Source organism: Tachyglossus aculeatus, chromosome 12, assembly GCF_015852505.1.
Source record: "Tachyglossus aculeatus isolate mTacAcu1 chromosome 12, mTacAcu1.pri, whole genome shotgun sequence".
Lineage (NCBI taxonomy): Eukaryota > Metazoa > Chordata > Mammalia > Monotremata > Tachyglossidae > Tachyglossus > Tachyglossus aculeatus.
Window position 1 is genome coordinate 43211382 of NC_052077.1, and position 17164 is coordinate 43228545.

General features: G+C 47.5%; 1 protein-coding gene across 1 annotated transcript in view; it reads right to left on the reverse strand.

Annotated features, from left to right (window-relative positions):
- ENPP6 (ectonucleotide pyrophosphatase/phosphodiesterase 6) overlaps positions 1 to 14679 on the reverse strand; it is a 38683-nt gene extending 24004 nt beyond the window's left edge. Inside the window, exons 1-2 of the mRNA XM_038755149.1 lie at positions 14442 to 14679; positions 2752 to 2931 (exon numbers count right to left, since the gene is read on the reverse strand). Of these exons, the coding sequence (XP_038611077.1) occupies positions 2752 to 2931; positions 14442 to 14679 (418 nt within the window). The remainder of the gene's footprint in view (positions 1 to 2751; positions 2932 to 14441) is intronic.
- Between the last annotated feature and the right edge of the window lie 2485 nt (positions 14680 to 17164).

Below are 17164 nucleotides of genomic sequence, written 5' to 3' on the forward strand. Positions count from 1 at the left end.
AACAGACAACAAAACAAAACATATTAACAAAATAAATGGAATATGTACAAGTAAAATAGAGTAATAAATATGTAAATAATAAATAAATAAATAAATAAATCTCATATTTATTGAGCGCTTACTGTGTGCAGAGCACTGTACTAAGTGCTTGGTAAGTCCAAGTTGGCAACATATAGAGATGGTCCCTACCCAACAGTGGGCTCACAGTCTAGAAGGGGGAGACAGAACAAAACAAAACATATTAACAAAATAAAATAAATAGAATATGTACAAGTAAAATAAATAAAGTAATAAATACGTAAATAATCAATCATATTTATTGAGCGTTTTCTGTGTGCAGAGCACTATACTAAGCGCTTGGGAAGTCCAAGCTGGCAACATCTAGAGACGGTCCCTACCCGACAGCGGGCTCACAGTCTAGAAAGGGGAGACAGACAACAAAACATATTCACAAAATAAAATAAATAGAATATGTACAAGTAAAATAAATAGAGTAATAAATACGTAAATAATCAATCAATCTCGTACTTATTGAGCGCTTACTGTATGCAGAGCACTGTACTAAGCGCTTGGGAAGTACAAGTTGGCAACATTTAGAGATGGTCCCTACCCAACAGTGGGCTCACAGTCTAGAAGGGGGAGACAGAGAACAAAACAAAACATATTAACAAAATAAAATAAATAGAATATGTACAAGTAAAATAAATACAGTAATAAATACGTAAATAATCAATCAATCATATTTACTGAGCGCTTACTGTGTGCAGAGCACTGTACTAAGCACATGGGAAGTCCAAGTTGGCAACATATAGAGACGGTCCCTACCCGATAGTGGGCTCACAGTCTAGAAGGGGGAGACAGACAACAAAACAAAACATATTCACAAAATAAAATAAATAGAATATGTACACGTAAAATAAATAGAGTAATAAATCCGTACAAACATATATACATATATACAGGTGCTGTGGGGAGGGGAAGGAGGTAAGACGGGGGGGATTGAGAGGGGCAGGAGGGGGAGAGGAAGGAGGGGGCTCAGTCTGGGAAGGCCTCCTGGAGGAGGTGAGCTCTCAGTAGGGCCTTGAAGGGAAATGCCATCATTATTATAAACACCATTAAAAAATAAAAAAAATATTCCTGAGACTGGCAACAGACCGTTCAGATCTTTCTGTTCTCTCCGCCAATGCGCTCTTAGAAGACCCAAGGCATCGAGGTGGCCACGATGACTTCTGTTTTTTTTTTTTTAATGGTATTGATTAAGCGCTATGTGTTGAACACTGTACTAAGCACTGGGTTAGATATAAGTCCATCAGGTGGGACACGGTCCTATCCCACGGCCCCTATCCTTGCAGTCTAAGTAGGGGGGAGAACATGAATTTTATCCCCATTTTCCGAAAGGCCCAGAGGAGTGAAGTGAACATGAATTGTATCCCCATTTTACGAAGGCCCAGAGGAGTGAAGTGACTTGCGTCGGGTCACACCACAGGAAAGGGGCCGGCACCGGGATTAGAACCCAGATCCTCTGACTCTATCTATTTTGATGGTATCGACGCCTGTCTACTCGTTTTGTTTTGTTGTCTGTCTCCCCCTTCCAGACTGTGAGCCCGTTGTTGGGTAGGGATTAATAAAAATAATAATATATATGTTTGTATATATGTTGCCAACTTGTACTTCCCAAGCACTTAGTACAGTGCTCTGAACACAGTAAGCGCTCAATAAATATGATTGATTGATTGATGATAATAATAATAATAATAATAATAATAATGGCACTTATTAAGCGCTTATTATGTGCAAAGCACTAGGGACTGTCTCTATATGTTGCCAACTTGTAGTTCCCAAGCGCTTAGTCCAGTGCTCTGCACACAGTAAGCGCTCAATAAATACGATTGACTGATTGATTCTAAGGTGATCCGGTTGTCCCACGGGGGGCTCACAGTCTTAAAATCCCCATTTTCCAGGTGAGGTAACTGAGGCATGAGAAGTGACTTGACCAAAGTCCCACAGCTGACAATTGGCAGGGATTGTCTTAGAGAAGCGGCGTGGCTCAGTGGAAAAGAGCCCGGGTTTTGGAGTCAGAGGTCATGGGTTCAAATCCCGGCTCTGCCACTTGTCAGCTGGGTGACTTTGGGCAAGTCAACTTCAATTCTCTAGAAGTGAAGACTTAGACTTTAGATTCATTTTAGACTGTGAGCCCACTGTTGGGTAGGGACTGTCTCTATATATTGCCAACTTGTACTTCCCAAGCGCTTAGTACAGTGCTCTGCACACAGTAAGCGCTCAATAAATACGATTGATTGATTGATTCTCTGGGCCTCAGTTTCCTCATCTGGAAAATGAGGATTAAGGCTGTGAGCCCCACGTGGGACAACCTGATCGCCTTGTATCCCCCCAGCACTTAGAACAGTGCTTTGCACGCAGTAAGCGCTTAACAAATACCAACATTATTATTATTATTATCTGTTGCCGAATTGTACTTTCCGAGCGCTTAGTACAGTGCTCTGCACACAGTAAGCGCTGAATAAATGCGATTGAACGAATGAATGACTCCTAGCCCCACGTGCTTTCCACTAGGCCACACAGAGCAGCACTACGGCTCTAGATGTTGCCAACTTGGACTTCCCAAGCGCTTAGTCCAGTGCTCTGCACACAGTAAGCGCTCAATAAATACGATTGATTGATTGATTATAGGCGGCCCGCTGGGGGTGGGAGGAGGCAGTTGGAGAGACACAAACACACAAACACACACACCTGGCCAGTAGTACATGGACACCTTCCTCTTGGCCCGCGTCATGGTGACCCACAGGGGCTCCGAGCCGTTCCACCAGAGGGGCAGCAGGCTGTCCTCGTTGACCCCGATGTCGAACGACTTGTTCGTCTTGGGGTCCCACATGTAGTTTCCGGTCATCTGATGGACGTTACAGTGCCGGCCTGGGGGAAGACACAATTGGGTTTACTGCCTCGTCCCCCGCTCTGCCTTAATAATAACGATGGTACCTCCTCCAGGAGGCCTTCCCAGACTGAGCCCCCTCCTTCCTCCCCCTCTCCATCCCCCCCATCTTACCTCCTTCCCTTCCCCACAGCATCTGTATATATATATATATATATATTTGTACATTTGTACAAATATTTGTATATTTGTACATATGTATATTTGTACATATATGTATATTTGTATATTTGTACAAATATACAAATATACAAATATACATATATTTGTATATGTATATTTGTACATATTTATTACTCTATTTATTTATTTTATTTGTACATATCTATTCTATTTATTTTATTTTGTTAGTATGTTTGGTTTTGTTCTCTGTCTCCCCCCTTTTAGACTGTGGGCCCACTGTTGGGCAGGGACTGTCTCTATATGTTGCCAATTTGGACTTCCCAAGCGCTTAGTCCAGTGCTCTGCACATAGTAAGCGCTCAATAAATACGATTGATGATGATGATGATGGTATCTGTTAAGCGCTTCCTACATGCCGAGCACTGCTCTAAGAGCGGGGTAGATACAGGGTACTCAGGTTGGCATTCATTCATTCATATTTATTGAGCGCTTATTGTGGGCAGAGCGCTGTACTAAGCGCTTGGAAGTACAGGTTGGCAACATCTAGAGACGGTCCCCACCCAACAGTGGGATCACAGTCGAGAAGATGGTGTCCGACCTGGTCTTCTGGACCTCCCCCGGGGCCGGCACGGAGCTTGGCTGGATCCCATCGTCGAGAGAGGTTACGGGCCGAGTTGAAACACAGTGGCCAGCCGGCCCGACGGATACAGGCTTAGTTGGATGGATTGGGGACAGGGACCTGGCTAATTCTCATCCCTGGCTGGCTTTTTTTTTTTTTTTTTTAAAAAAAGGTATTTGTTAAGCGCTATGTTCATTCATTCATTCATTCAATTGTATTTATTGAGCACTTACTATGTGCAGAGCACTGTACTTCCCAAGCACTTAGTACAAGTTGGCAACATCTAGAGACGGTCCCTACCCAACAGTGGGCTCACAGTCTAGAAGGGGGGAGACAGAGAACAAAACAAAACATATTAACAAAATAAAATAAATCATCATCATCATCAATCGTATTTATTGAGCGCTTACTGTGTGCAGAGCACTGTACTAAGTGCTTGGGAAGTACAAGTTGGCAACATCCAGAGACAGTCATCATCATCATCAATCGTATTTATTGAGCGCTTACTATGTGCAGAGCCCTGGACTAAGCGCTTGGGAAGTCCAAGTTGGCAACATCTAGAGACGGTCCCTACCCAACAGCGGGCTCACAGTCTAAAAGGGGGAGACAGAGAACAAAACCAAACATACTAACAAAATAAAATAGAATAGATATGTACGAGTAAAATAAATAAATAAATAAACAGGGTAATAAATATATACAAACATATATACAGGTGCTGTGGGGAAGGGAAGGAGGAAAGATGGGGGGATGGAGAGGGGGACGAGGGGGAATAAATATGTACAAATAAAATAGAGTAATAAGTCCGTACAAACATATATACATATATGCAGGTGCTGTGGGGAGGGGAAGGAGGTAAGGCGGGGGGGATGGGGAAGGGGAGGAGGGGGCATGCCAGGCACTGTACTATGCACTGGGGTAGATACTATGTTACTACGTTTACTCTGTTTTGTTGCCTGTCACCCCCTTATGTGCACCTGTATATATGTGCACCTGTATATATGTTTGTACATATTTATTACTCTATTTATTTATTTATTTTACTTGTACATATCTATTCTATTTATTTTATTTTGTTAATATGTTTGGTTTTGTTCTCTGTCTCCCCCTTCTAGACTGTGAGCCCACTGTTGGGTAGGGACTGTCTCTATACGTTGCCAACTTGGACTTCCCAAGCGCTTAGTCCAGTGCTCTGCACACAGTAAGCGCTCAATAAATACGATTGATTGATTGATTGATTCTAGACTGTAAGCCCGTTGTTGGGTAGGGACTGTCTCTATCTGTTGCCAAATTTTACTTTCCAAGCACTTAGTATAGTGCTCTGCACACAGTAAGCGCTCAATAAATACGATTGATTGATTGATTGATTCTAGACTGTAAGCCCGTTGTTGGGTAGGGACTGTCTCTATCTGTTGCCAAATTTTACTTTCCAAGCACTTAGTACAGTGCTCTGCACACAGTAAGCGCTCAATCAATACGACTGAATGAATGAATAGTCCCTGTCCCACATGGGGCTCACTGTCTCAATCCCCATTTTACAGATGATGTAACTGAGGCCCAGAGAAGTGAAGTGACTTGCCCCAGGTCACATAGCGGATGAGTGACAGAGGCGGGATTAGAAACCAGGTCTTCCAGACCCGGGCTCTATCCACTAGGCCACACTGCTTCTCAATTGAATCGAACCCCCAGGGGACCAGTGAAGGCCAATCCAAGGAACTGTGGTCCTGAACGGGCCCAGAGAGGGGTCATTTGGTCCAAGCCCCTGCCTCCACTCAGGGGACCCTCTTTCAATCAACCGATCAATCAATCGTATTTATTGAGCGCTTACTGTGTGCAGAGCACTGTACTAAGCGCTTGGGAAGTACAAGCTGGCAACATATCATCAATTGTATTTATTATGTATAATATAATAATAATATAATATATAGATATAATATATAACATATATAATACACAATAATATATAATATGCATATAATATATACTATATTGCAATATAATATTATATTATTATGATATAATATAGTATTATATGATATGATATATAGATATGATATATAATGTGCAGATATGTTATATATAGATATATATAGATGTATGGATATATATAGATATATATAGATATTGTTATATATAGATATATAGGCAATAATAATAATAATAATTAATAATATATAATATATAGATATAGTATATAACATATATAATATACAATGATATATAATATACATATAATATATACTATATTGCAATATAATATTATATTATTATATTATTATATTATTATGATGTAATATGTAATATGATATATAGATTTGATATATAATATGCAGATATATGTTATATATCAATCAATCAATCAATCAATCGTATTTATTGAGCGCTTACTATGTGCAGAGCACTGTACTAAGTGCTTGGGAAGTACAAATTGGCATCACATATATATAGATATATATATATGGATATATATAGATATAGTTATATATAGATATATATTGGCAACATATGTTGCCAATTTGTACTTCTCAAGCGCTTAGTACAGTGCTCTGCACACAGTAAGCGCTCAATAAATGCGATCGATGATGATATAGAGACAGTCCCTACCCAACAGTGGGCTTTCCTCCCTGAGGATGGCTTGGGCTCTCCTAGAAGTTTTATTCTGGCACCTCATCCCAGCAGAGTTCTGGCTCCTAGCTCGCTGCTTAATAATAATAATAATAATAATGGCATTTATTAAGCGCTTACTATGTGCAAAGCACAGTTCTCAAAGCGCTGGGGAGGTTACAAGGTGATCAGGTTGTCCCACGGGGGGCTCACAGTCTTAATCCCCATTTTACAGATGAGGGAACTGAGGCACAGAGCAGCGAAGTGACTTGCCCAAAGTCACGCAGCTGATAGTTGGCACTCTCTGTCTCTCTCCCCCCTTTCTCCCCCTCCACACGGTTCCTGGGTCTCCCTCTCCTTGTGCACCAGGGTCGCCTCTCTTTCATTCATTCAGTCGTATTTCTTGAGCGCTTACTGTGTGCAGAGCACTGTACTAAGCGCTTGAATAATAATGGCATTTGTTAAGCACATACTACGTGCCAAGCACTGTTCTAAGCGCTGGGGGAGATACAAGGTGATCAGGTTGTCCCACGTGGGGCTCCCAGTCTTCATCCCCATTTTCCAGATGAGGCCCAGAGCAGTGAAGTGACTTGCCCAAAGTCACACAGCTGACAGTTGGCAGAGCCGGGATTTGAACCCACGACCTCTGACTCCAAAACCCGGGCTCTTTCCACTGACCCACGCTGCTTCTCTGTCCCACTCGCTCCCTTTCCATTTTTCCTGCACCCTCAGCCCTTTCCTATCCAGCTCCCTTTCCAGTCCTGTCCGTGGGCTCAGATTCTGACCCCAAGGGGAAGAGAATAATGATGATGATGATGATGATGGTATTTGTTAAGCGCTTACTATGTGCGAAGCACTGAATTCATTCATTCAATCGTATTTATTGAGCGCTTACTGTGTGCAGAGCACTGTACTAAGCGCTTGGGAAGTACAATTTGGCAACACAGAGAGACGGTCCCTACCCAACAGTGGGCTCACAGTCTAGAAGGGGGAGACAGAGAACAAAACATATTAACAGAATAAAATAGATAGAATAAATATGTACAAGTAAAATAAGTAGAGTAATAAATACGTACAAACATATATCCATATATACAGATGCTGTGGGGAGGGGAAGGAGGTAAGGCGGGGGGGATGGGGAGGGAAAGGAGGAGGCCAATATAATGATAATAATAATAATAATGGCATTTGTTAAGCGCTTACTATGTGCAAAGCACTGTTCTAAGCGCTGGGGGGAATACAAGGTGATCAAGCTGTCCCACGTGGGGCTCACAGTCTTAATCCCCATTTTACAGATGAGGTAACTGAGGCTCAGAGAAGTGAAGTGACTTGCCCAACGTCACACAGCAGACATGTGGCGGAGCCGGGATTCGAACCCATGACCTCTGACTCCAAAGCCCGGGCTCTTCCCACTGAGCCACGCTGCTTCTCTAATGCAATATGCTTCTCCAATATGTTGTTGTGGGACTCAGAGCAAGCCACTGGGACTCGGTTTCCTCATCTGTAAAATGGAGATAAGAATCTACTTCTTAGACTGTGAGTAGCGGCCCAGGGCAAGCCAAAGCAGCAGGTCTCCCAGCTGGTCTCCCAACCCCTGGGGGTCCTGTGACCTGTACCTCTCTGCTGCTTCTCCTCTGCTAGGGGTAGGAGAGTCTCCTGCTGCTTAGACAAGCAGCGTGGCTCGGTGGAAAGAGCCCGGGCTTTGGAGTCAGTGGTCATGGGTTCAAATCCTGGCTCCGCCGCTTGTCACATATGTGTGACTTTGGGCAAGTCACATCCGCCAAGCTAGCCCTCTTCCTCCCTTCAAAGCCCGACTGAGAGCTCACCTCCTCCCACACTCAGCCCCCTCCTTCCTCTCCCCGTCCCCCCACCTTACCTCCTTCCACTCCCCACAGCACATGTATACATGTTTGTACAGATTTATTACTCTATTTTACTTGTACATATTTATTCTATTTATTTTATTTTGTTAATACGTTTGGTTTTGTTCTCTGTCTCCCCCTTCTAGACTGTGAGCCCACTGTTGGGTAGGGACTGTCTCTAGATGTTGCCGACTTGGACTTCCCAGGCGCTTAGTCCAGTGCTGTGCACACAGTAAGCGCTCAATCAATACGATTGATTGATTGATTGATTGGGTAGGGACTGTCTCTATATGTTGCTGACTTGTACTTCCCAAGCGCTTAGTACAGTGCTCTGCACACAGTAAGCGCTCAATACGATTGATTGATTGATTGATTCCCCTCCGCACAGCACCTGTATATATGTATATATGTTTGTACAGATTTATTACTCTATTTTACTTGTACATATTTATTCTATTTATTTTATTTTGTTAATATGTTTGGTTTTGTTCTCTGTCTCCCCCTTCTAGACTGTGAGCCCACTGTTGGGTAGGGACAGTCTCTATATGTTGCCAACTTGGACTTCCCAAGCGCTTAGTACAGTGCTCTGCACACAGTAAGTGCTCAATAAACACGATTGATTGATTGATTCCCCTCCCCACAGCCCCTGTATATATGTATATATGTTTGTACAGATTTATTACTCTATTTTACTTGTACATATTTATTCTATTTATTTTATTTTGTTAATATGTTTTGTTTCGTTCTCTGTCTCCCCCTTCTAGGCTGTGAGCCTGCTGTTGGGGAGGGACAGTCTCTAGATGTTGCCAACTTGGACTTCCCAAGCGCTTAGTACAGTGCTCTGCACACAGTAAGTGCTCAATAAATACGATTGATTGATTGATTCCCCTCCCCACAGCACCTGTATATACGTATATATGTTTGTACATATTTATTACGCTATTTTACTTGTACATATTTATTCTATTTATTTTATTTTGTTAATATGTGTTGTTGTCTGTCTACCCCTTCTAGGCTGTGAGCCCACTGTTGGGGCGGGACAGTCTCTATATGTTGCCAACTTGTACTTCCCAAGTGCTTAGTACAGTGCTCTGCACACAGTAAGTGCTCAATAAATATGATTGATTGATTGAATGCATGAATGAAAAATCCCGGCTCCGCCGGTTGTCAGCTGTGTGACTTTGGGTTCGAAGCCCACCTCCCCCCCACGTCTGCTGTGTGACCTTGGGCAAGTCACTTCACTTCTCTGGGCCCCAGTTCCCTCATCTGTAAAATGGGGATTAAGACTGTGAGCCCCACACGGGACAACCTCATCTCCTTGTATTCCCCCCAGCGCTTAGAACAGTGCCTTGCACATAGTAAGCGCTTAACAAATACCAACATTATTATTATTATTATCATCATTTGGGCAAGTCACTTCACTTCTCTGGGCCCCAGTTCGCTCATCTGTAAAATGGGGATTAAGACTGTGAGCCCCACACGGGACAACCTCATCTCCTTGTATTCCCCCCAGCGCTTAGAACAGTGCCTTGCACATAGTAAGCGCTTAACAAATACCAACATTATTATTATTATTATTATTTGGGCAAGTCACTTCAAGCGCTTAGTACAGTGCCAAGCGCTTAGTACAGTGCTCTGCACATAGTAAGCGCTCAATAAATACGATTGACTGATTGACTGATTCTCTGGGCCTCAGTTCCCTCATCTGTAAAATGGGGATTAAGATCGTGAGCTCCCCGTGGGACAACCCGATCACCTTGTAACCTCCCCAGCGCCGCTCAGAGCAGTGCTTTGAACGTAGTAAGCGCTTAACAAATGCTATCATTATTATTATTATTATTATTCTGCCAGCCCCCCACCCTGCCAGCCTGTTTGCCCCGTTTCCCTTTGGACCATCATCACCATCAATTGTATTTATTGAGCGCTTGGACCAGCTGGGCAGACACGGACTGTCCGGGCCCCTGGCCCTGCCCGCCCAGAGGAACAGGATGGGCTTTGTCAGGGCTGACAATAAACAATGCCCCCGACTGTGGGGGTCTTGGAAATGGGTTTTCAGCGGCTCTGGGCAGCTGGGTGTCCGTCCTCACCGTCCCTGAGAGCGGGCGTCAACCGCGATGCCCCTAAGTCGGTCTCCAGGCCGGGCGGCCTTCCGTCCAGACGTCCCGTCTCCCATCCCAGGCTCGGCTCGACGCTTTCCGACCCGAACCGGATCCCAGAAGGATGGAGGAACCGGACCGGGAGGAGGGTGTCCGGTCGGTGGCCTGAAGCGGGAGTGGGCAGCGGCGGGTGGCCCAGTGGTGCCGTGAACGAGAAAGAGGCCGTTGTTTAGGTTGGCAGGGGGAATGAATCAGGGGCCTGTTGAGGGGCTTCCATCGATCCATCAATCAATCCGGGATTGTTTCTCTGTGCAATGGGAGAGTCTCCCCTTTGTGCCTCTCCGTCCCGAGTGCCTTCCACCGGGCGACTTTTATTCCGGGATGGGCCGGGCATTTAATAATAATAATAATAGCATTTATTAAGCGCTTACTACTAATTTAATAATGGCATTTATAAAGCGCTTACTATCATCATCAATCGTATTTATTGAGTGCTTACTGTGTGCAGAGCACTGTACTAAGCGCTTGGGAAGTCCAAGTTGGCAACATATAGAGACGGTCCCTACCCAACAGTGGGCTCACAGTCTTTACTGTGAGCCCCCCATGGGACAACCTGATCACCTTGTAACCTCCCCAGCGCTTAGAACAGTGCTTTGTACATAGTAAGCGCTTAATAAATGCCATTATTATTATTATTATTTACTATGTGCAAAGCACTGTTCTAAGCGCTGGGGAGGTTACAAGGTGATCAGGTTGTCCCACGGGGGGCTCACAGTCTTAATCCCTATTTTACAGATGAGGTAACCGAGGCCCAGAGAAGAGAAGTGACTTGCCCAAAGTCACACGGCTGACAAGTGGCGGAGCCGGGGTTTGAACCCATGACCTCTGACTCCAAAGCCCGGGCTCTTTCCACTGAGCCACGCTGCTTGTCCTATTCATTCAATCTCATTTATTGAGCGCTTACTGCGTGCAGAGCACTGGACTATGCGCTTGGGAAGTCCAAGTTGGCAACATCTAGAGACAGTCCCTACCCAACAGTGGGCTCACAGTCTAGAAGGGGGAGACAGACAACGAAACAAAACATATTAACAAAATAAAATAGAATACATATGTACAAATAAAATAGACTAATATGTACAAACATATATACATATATACAGGCGCTGTGGGGAGGGGAAGGAGCTAAGGCTGGGGGGATGGGGAGGGGGCTCAGTCTGGGAAGGCCTTACTATTTCATTCATTTATTTATTCAATCATATTTATTGAGCGCTTACTGTGTGCAGAGCACTGCACTAAGAGCTTGGGAAGTCCAAGTTGGCAACATAGAGGGACGGTCCCTACCCAACAGTGGGCTCACAGCCTAGAAGGGGGAGACAGACGACAAAACAAAACATATTAACAAAATAAAAAAAGTAGACTAAATATGTACAAGTAAAATAAATAGAGTAATAAATAGGTACAAACATCTATACATATCTACAGGTGCTATGGGGAGGGAAAGGAGGTAAGGCGGGGGGGGATGGAGTGGGGGAGGAGGGGGAGAGGAAGGAGGGGGCTCAGTTACTACTACTACTACTACTACTACTACTACTAATAATAATAATAATTGGCATTTGTTAAGCGCTTACTATGTGCAAAGCACTGTTCTAAGCGCTGGAGCACTGTTCTAAGCACTGGGGAGGTTACAAGGTGATCAGGTTCTCCCACGGGGGGCTCACAGTCTTCATCCCCATTTTACAGATGAGGTAACTGAGGCCCAGAGAAGTGAAGTGACTTGCCCAAAATCACAAAGCTGACAAGCGGCGGAGCCGGGATTTGAACCGATGACCTCCGACTCCAAAGCCCGAAGTCATTCATTCATTCATTCAATCGTAGTTATTGGGCGCTTACTGTGTGCAGAACACTGTACTAAGCGCTTGGGAAGTACAAGTCAGCGTGGCTCAGTGGAACAAGCACGGGCTTTGGAGTCAGAAGTCATGGGTTCGAATCCCGACTCCACTAAACGTCAGCTGTGTGACTTTGGGCAAGTCACTTCACTTCTCTGGGCCTCAGTTCCCTCATCTGGAAAATGGGGATGAAGACTGTGAGCCCCCCGTGGGACAAACTCATCACCTTGTAACCTCCCCAGCGCTTAGAACAGTGCTTTGCACATAGTAGGTGCTTAATAAATGCCATTATTATTATTATTACTGAGGTACAAAGTGCACCCTGACCTCCCCCAGCCCTCCGACTGATGAAAGAAATTTTTCCCCGCTTTTCACGGCCTTTGCTCGTGGGGGCTCGCCTCGGGTACTTCCCACGGAGCGGACCTGAGTGGGGTCCAAAGGACTCCCCTCCCCACCCGAGACCTGCCCCACTCCCACCCACCGCAGTCCTCTCCGTTCATCCCACAACTAGGCCGTATCTCTCTTCTCCTTCCCCTCTTCACGAGGCCTGGGTCTCTCTCTCTAATAATAATAATAATAATAATGATGGCAATTATTAAGCACTTACTATGTGCAAAGCACTGTTCTAAGCGCTGGGGAGGTTACAAGGTGATCAGGTTGTCCCAGGGGGCTCACAGTCTTAATCCCCGTTTTACAGATGAGGGAACTGAGGCCCAGAGAAGTGAAGTGACTTGCCCAAAGTCACACAGCTGACAAGTGGCGGAGCCGGGATTAGAACCCACGACCTTGTCCCACAGTGGGGGCTCACAGTCAATCAATCAATCGTATTTATTGAGCGCTTACTGTGTGCAGAGCACTGGACTAAGCGCTTGGGAAGTACAAGTTGGCAACAGTCTTCATCCCCATTTTACAGATGAGGTAACTGAGGCACAGAGAAGTGAAGTGACTTGCCCAAAGTCACACAGCTGATAATTGGCACTCTCTGTCTCTCTCCCCTTTTTCTCCCCCTCTACACCGGTCCTGGGTCTCCCTCTCCTTTGTGCACCAGGGTCGCCTCTCTTTCATTCATTCAATCGTATTTCTTGAGCGCTTACTGTGTGCAGAGCACTGTACTAAGTGCTTGAATAATAATGGCATTTGTTAAGCACTTACTACGTGCCAAGCACTGTTCTAAGCACTGGAGGAGATACAAGGTCATCAGGTTGTCCCACGGGGGGCTCCCAGTCTTCATCCCCATTTTCCAGATGAGGTCACTGAGGCCCAGAGAAGTGAAATGACTTGCTCAAAGTCACACAGCTGACAAGCGGCGGAGCCGGAATGAGCGCTTAGTACAGCAAGCGCTTAGTACAGTGCTCTGCACATAGTAAGCGCTCAATAAATACGATTGATTGATTGATTGATTGATTGACCTCTGACTCCCAAGCCCGGGCTCTTTCCACTGAGCCACGCTTCCCCGCACGGCCTTCCCAGATCCCGCACTGGGGTCATAATAACAATAATAATGGCATTTATTAAGCACTTACTATGTGCAAAACACTGTTCTAAGCACTGGGGAGGTTACAAGGTGATCAGGTTGTCCCCCGGGAGGCTCACAGTCTTAATCCCCATTTTCCAGATGAGGGAACTGAGGCCCAGAGAAGTGACGTGACTTGTCCAAAGTCACACAGCTGACAAGCGGTGGAGCCGGGATTAGAACCCACGACCTCTGACTCCCAAGCCCGGGCTCTTTCCACTGAGCCCCGCTTCCCTGCACGGCCTTCCCAGATCCCGCACTGGGGGTCATAATAATGATGGCATTTATTAAGCACTTACTATGTGCAAAGCACTGTTCTAAGGACTGGGGAGGTTACAAGATGATCAGGTTGTCCCAAGGGGGCTCACAGTCTTAATCCCCATTTTCCAGATGAGGGAACTGAGGCCCAGAGAAGTGACGTGACTTGCCCAAAGTCACACAGCTGACAAGCGGCGGAGCCAGGATTAGAACCCACGACCTCTGACCCCCAAGCCCGGGCTCTTTCCACTGAGCCATGCTTCCCCGCACGGCCTTCCCAGATCTCACACTGGGGTCATAATAATAATAATGGTATTTATTAAGCGCTTACTCTGTGCAAAGCACCGTTCTAAGCGCTGGGGAGGTTACAAGGTGATCAGGTTGTCCCTCAGGGGGCTCACGGTCTTAATCCCCATTTTCCAGATGAGGGAACCGAGGCCCAGAGAAGTGAAGTGACTTGACCAAAGTCATCCCAGGCCTGGGGCTTTGGGGTCTCTGATCTGCCCCCCTCCCCGGCCCCCGGCCACTCACCGGTCATCAGCGTGTAATAGTTGGGGTAGGACAGGCTGGGGAAGTCCGGCGTCAGGTGGTCCGCCTTCACACCTCCGTCCACGATGGCCTTGAAGCCGGGCAGGGCCTCCAGCTCGCCGGGGCCGATGTAGTCGTGGCGGAAGCCGTCCAGCAAGATGACCAGCACCGGGCGAGCCCCCGACACGGCTACCACCAGCCCCGCCACGGCCACCACGGCTGCCAGGAGACTGGTGGCCATCTCCACCAGCCCCGACAGGGCAAAACAAGCTCCCCTCCTCTGCCCCGGGCCCTGATGGAGAGTCGCGGGCGACTACTTTCCGTCCAGTACTGGACCAGTGGCCAGCATCCACCCTGGGTCCTGAGCCCTCTCCCCTCCTGGGCTTTAGAAGGACAGTCCAGTCCAGCCCACCCTCTTCTCCCCTCCCCTGCCAGGCCTTAAAAGGATAGCCACCTCCTCCCCTCCTGGACCTTAAAATAATGATGGTATTTGTTAAGCGCTTACTATGTGCAAAGCACTGTTCTAAGCGCTGGGTAGCCCTCCCCTCCAACACACACACACACCCAAAACAGGCCTCCCGGACCTTCAATGGGTAGCCCACCACTCTCCTCCCCTGCTGGACCTTAAATGGATAGAGGCCCTCTTGTCCTGGCCCTTAAAAAAGGAATTCTCTCCTCCCAACCCCAAGTTCCCTCCCCTCCCGGCCCTTAAAAAGCAATTCTCCCCTCCCTAACCTTAAAAGGGGAGCCCCCCACCCCAAAACAAACACACACTTTCCCTCCCCTCCAGGCCCTTCAAAAGGAATTCTCCCCTCCCCTCCCTAACCTTAAAAGGGGAGCCCCCCCACCCCAAAACAAACACACACTTTCCCTCCCCTCCAGGCCCTTCAAAAGGAATTCTCCCCTCCCCTTCCTAACCTTAATAGGGGAGCCCCCCCACCCCAAAACAAACACACACCTTCCCTCCCCTCCCGGCCCTTCAAAAGGAATTCTCCCCTCCCCCCCCCAATTCCCCTCCCCCCCAACCTTAAAAGGGGAGTCCCCCCACCCCAAAACACACACACACCACACATACACTTCCCCTCCCCTCCCGGCCCTTCAAAAGGAAATCTCCCCTCCCTACCCTTAAAAGGGGAGTCCCCCACCCCAAAACAAACAAAAGGATTGCCACCTCCTCCCCTCCTGGACCTTAAAATAATGATGGTATTTGTTAAGCGCTTACTATGTGCAAAGCACTGTTCTAAGCGCTGGGTAGCCCTCCCCTCCAACACACACACAAACCCAAAACAGGCCTCCCGGACCTTCAATGGGTAGCCCACCACTCTCCTCCCCTGCTGGACCTTAAATGGATAGAGCCCCTCTTGTCCTGGCCCTTAAAAAAGGAATTCTCTCCTCCCAACCCCAAGTCCCCTCCCCTTCCTAACCTTAAAAGGGGAGCCCCCCACCCCAAAACAAACACAACTTTCCCTCCCCTCCGGGCCCTTCAAAAGGAATTCTCCCCTCCCACCCCCAATTCCCTTCTCTAACCTTAAAAGGGGAGCCCCCCCACCCCAAAACACACACTTTCCCTCCCCTCCCACCCCCAATTCCCCTCCCTAACCTTAAAAAGGGAGCCCCCCACCCCAAAACAAACACACACTTTCCCTCCCCTCCCGGCCTTTCAAAAGGAATTCTCCCTTTCCACCCCCAATTCCCCTCCCTACCCTTAAAAGGGGAGCCCCCCACCCCAAAACAAACACACACCTTCCCTCCCCTCCAGGCCCTTCAAAAGGAATTCTCCCCTCCCCTCCCTAACCTTAAAAGGGGAGCCCCCCACCCCAAAACAAACACACACCTTCCCTCCCCTCCCGGCCCTTCAAAAGGAATTCTCCCCTCCCACCCCCAATTCCCCTTCCCTCCTTAACTTTTAAAGGGGAGCCCCCCACCCCAAAACAAACATACACTTTCCCTCCCCTCCCGGCCCTTCAAAAGGAATTCTCCCCTCCCACCCCCAATTCCCCTCCCTACCCTTAAAAGGGGAGCCCCCCCACCCCAAAACACACACACACACACACACACACACACACACACACACACACACACACTTCCCCTCCCCTCCCGGCCCTTCAAAAGGAATTCTCCCCTCCCACCCCCAATTCCCCTCCCCTCCCTAACCTTAAAAGGGGAGCCCCTCCCACCCCAAAACAAACACACACACCTTCCCTCCCCTCCCGGCCCTTCAAAAGGAATTCTCCCCTCCCACCCCCAATTCCCCTTCCCTCCTTAACTTTAAAAGGGGAGGCCCCCCACCCCCACCCCAAACCCCACACTTCCCCTCCCCTCCCGGCCCTTCAAAAGGAAATCTCCCCTCCCACCCCCAATTCCCCTCCCCTCCCTACTCTTCAAAGGGGAGCCCCCCACCCCAAAACAAACATACACCTCCCCTTCCCTCCCTACCCTTCAAAGGAGAGCCCCCCACCCCCAAACAAACACACACCTTCCCTCCCCTCCCCAATTCCCCTTCCCTCCTTAACTTTAAAAGGGGAGCCCCCCACCCCACCCCAAACCCCACACTTCCCCTCCCGGCCCTTAAAGGGGTCAGCCCACCCTCCCAACTTCTGTGTTTCCCTCCAGCCCCCCTGGGCCCACCTCTGGGCCCTTAAAAAGGCCAGGCTGCCGCCCCCTCTCTTGCCCCTTACTCCTCCCTCCCGGCCTTTAAATGGCCGGTGTCCCCACCCCCCCGCCGG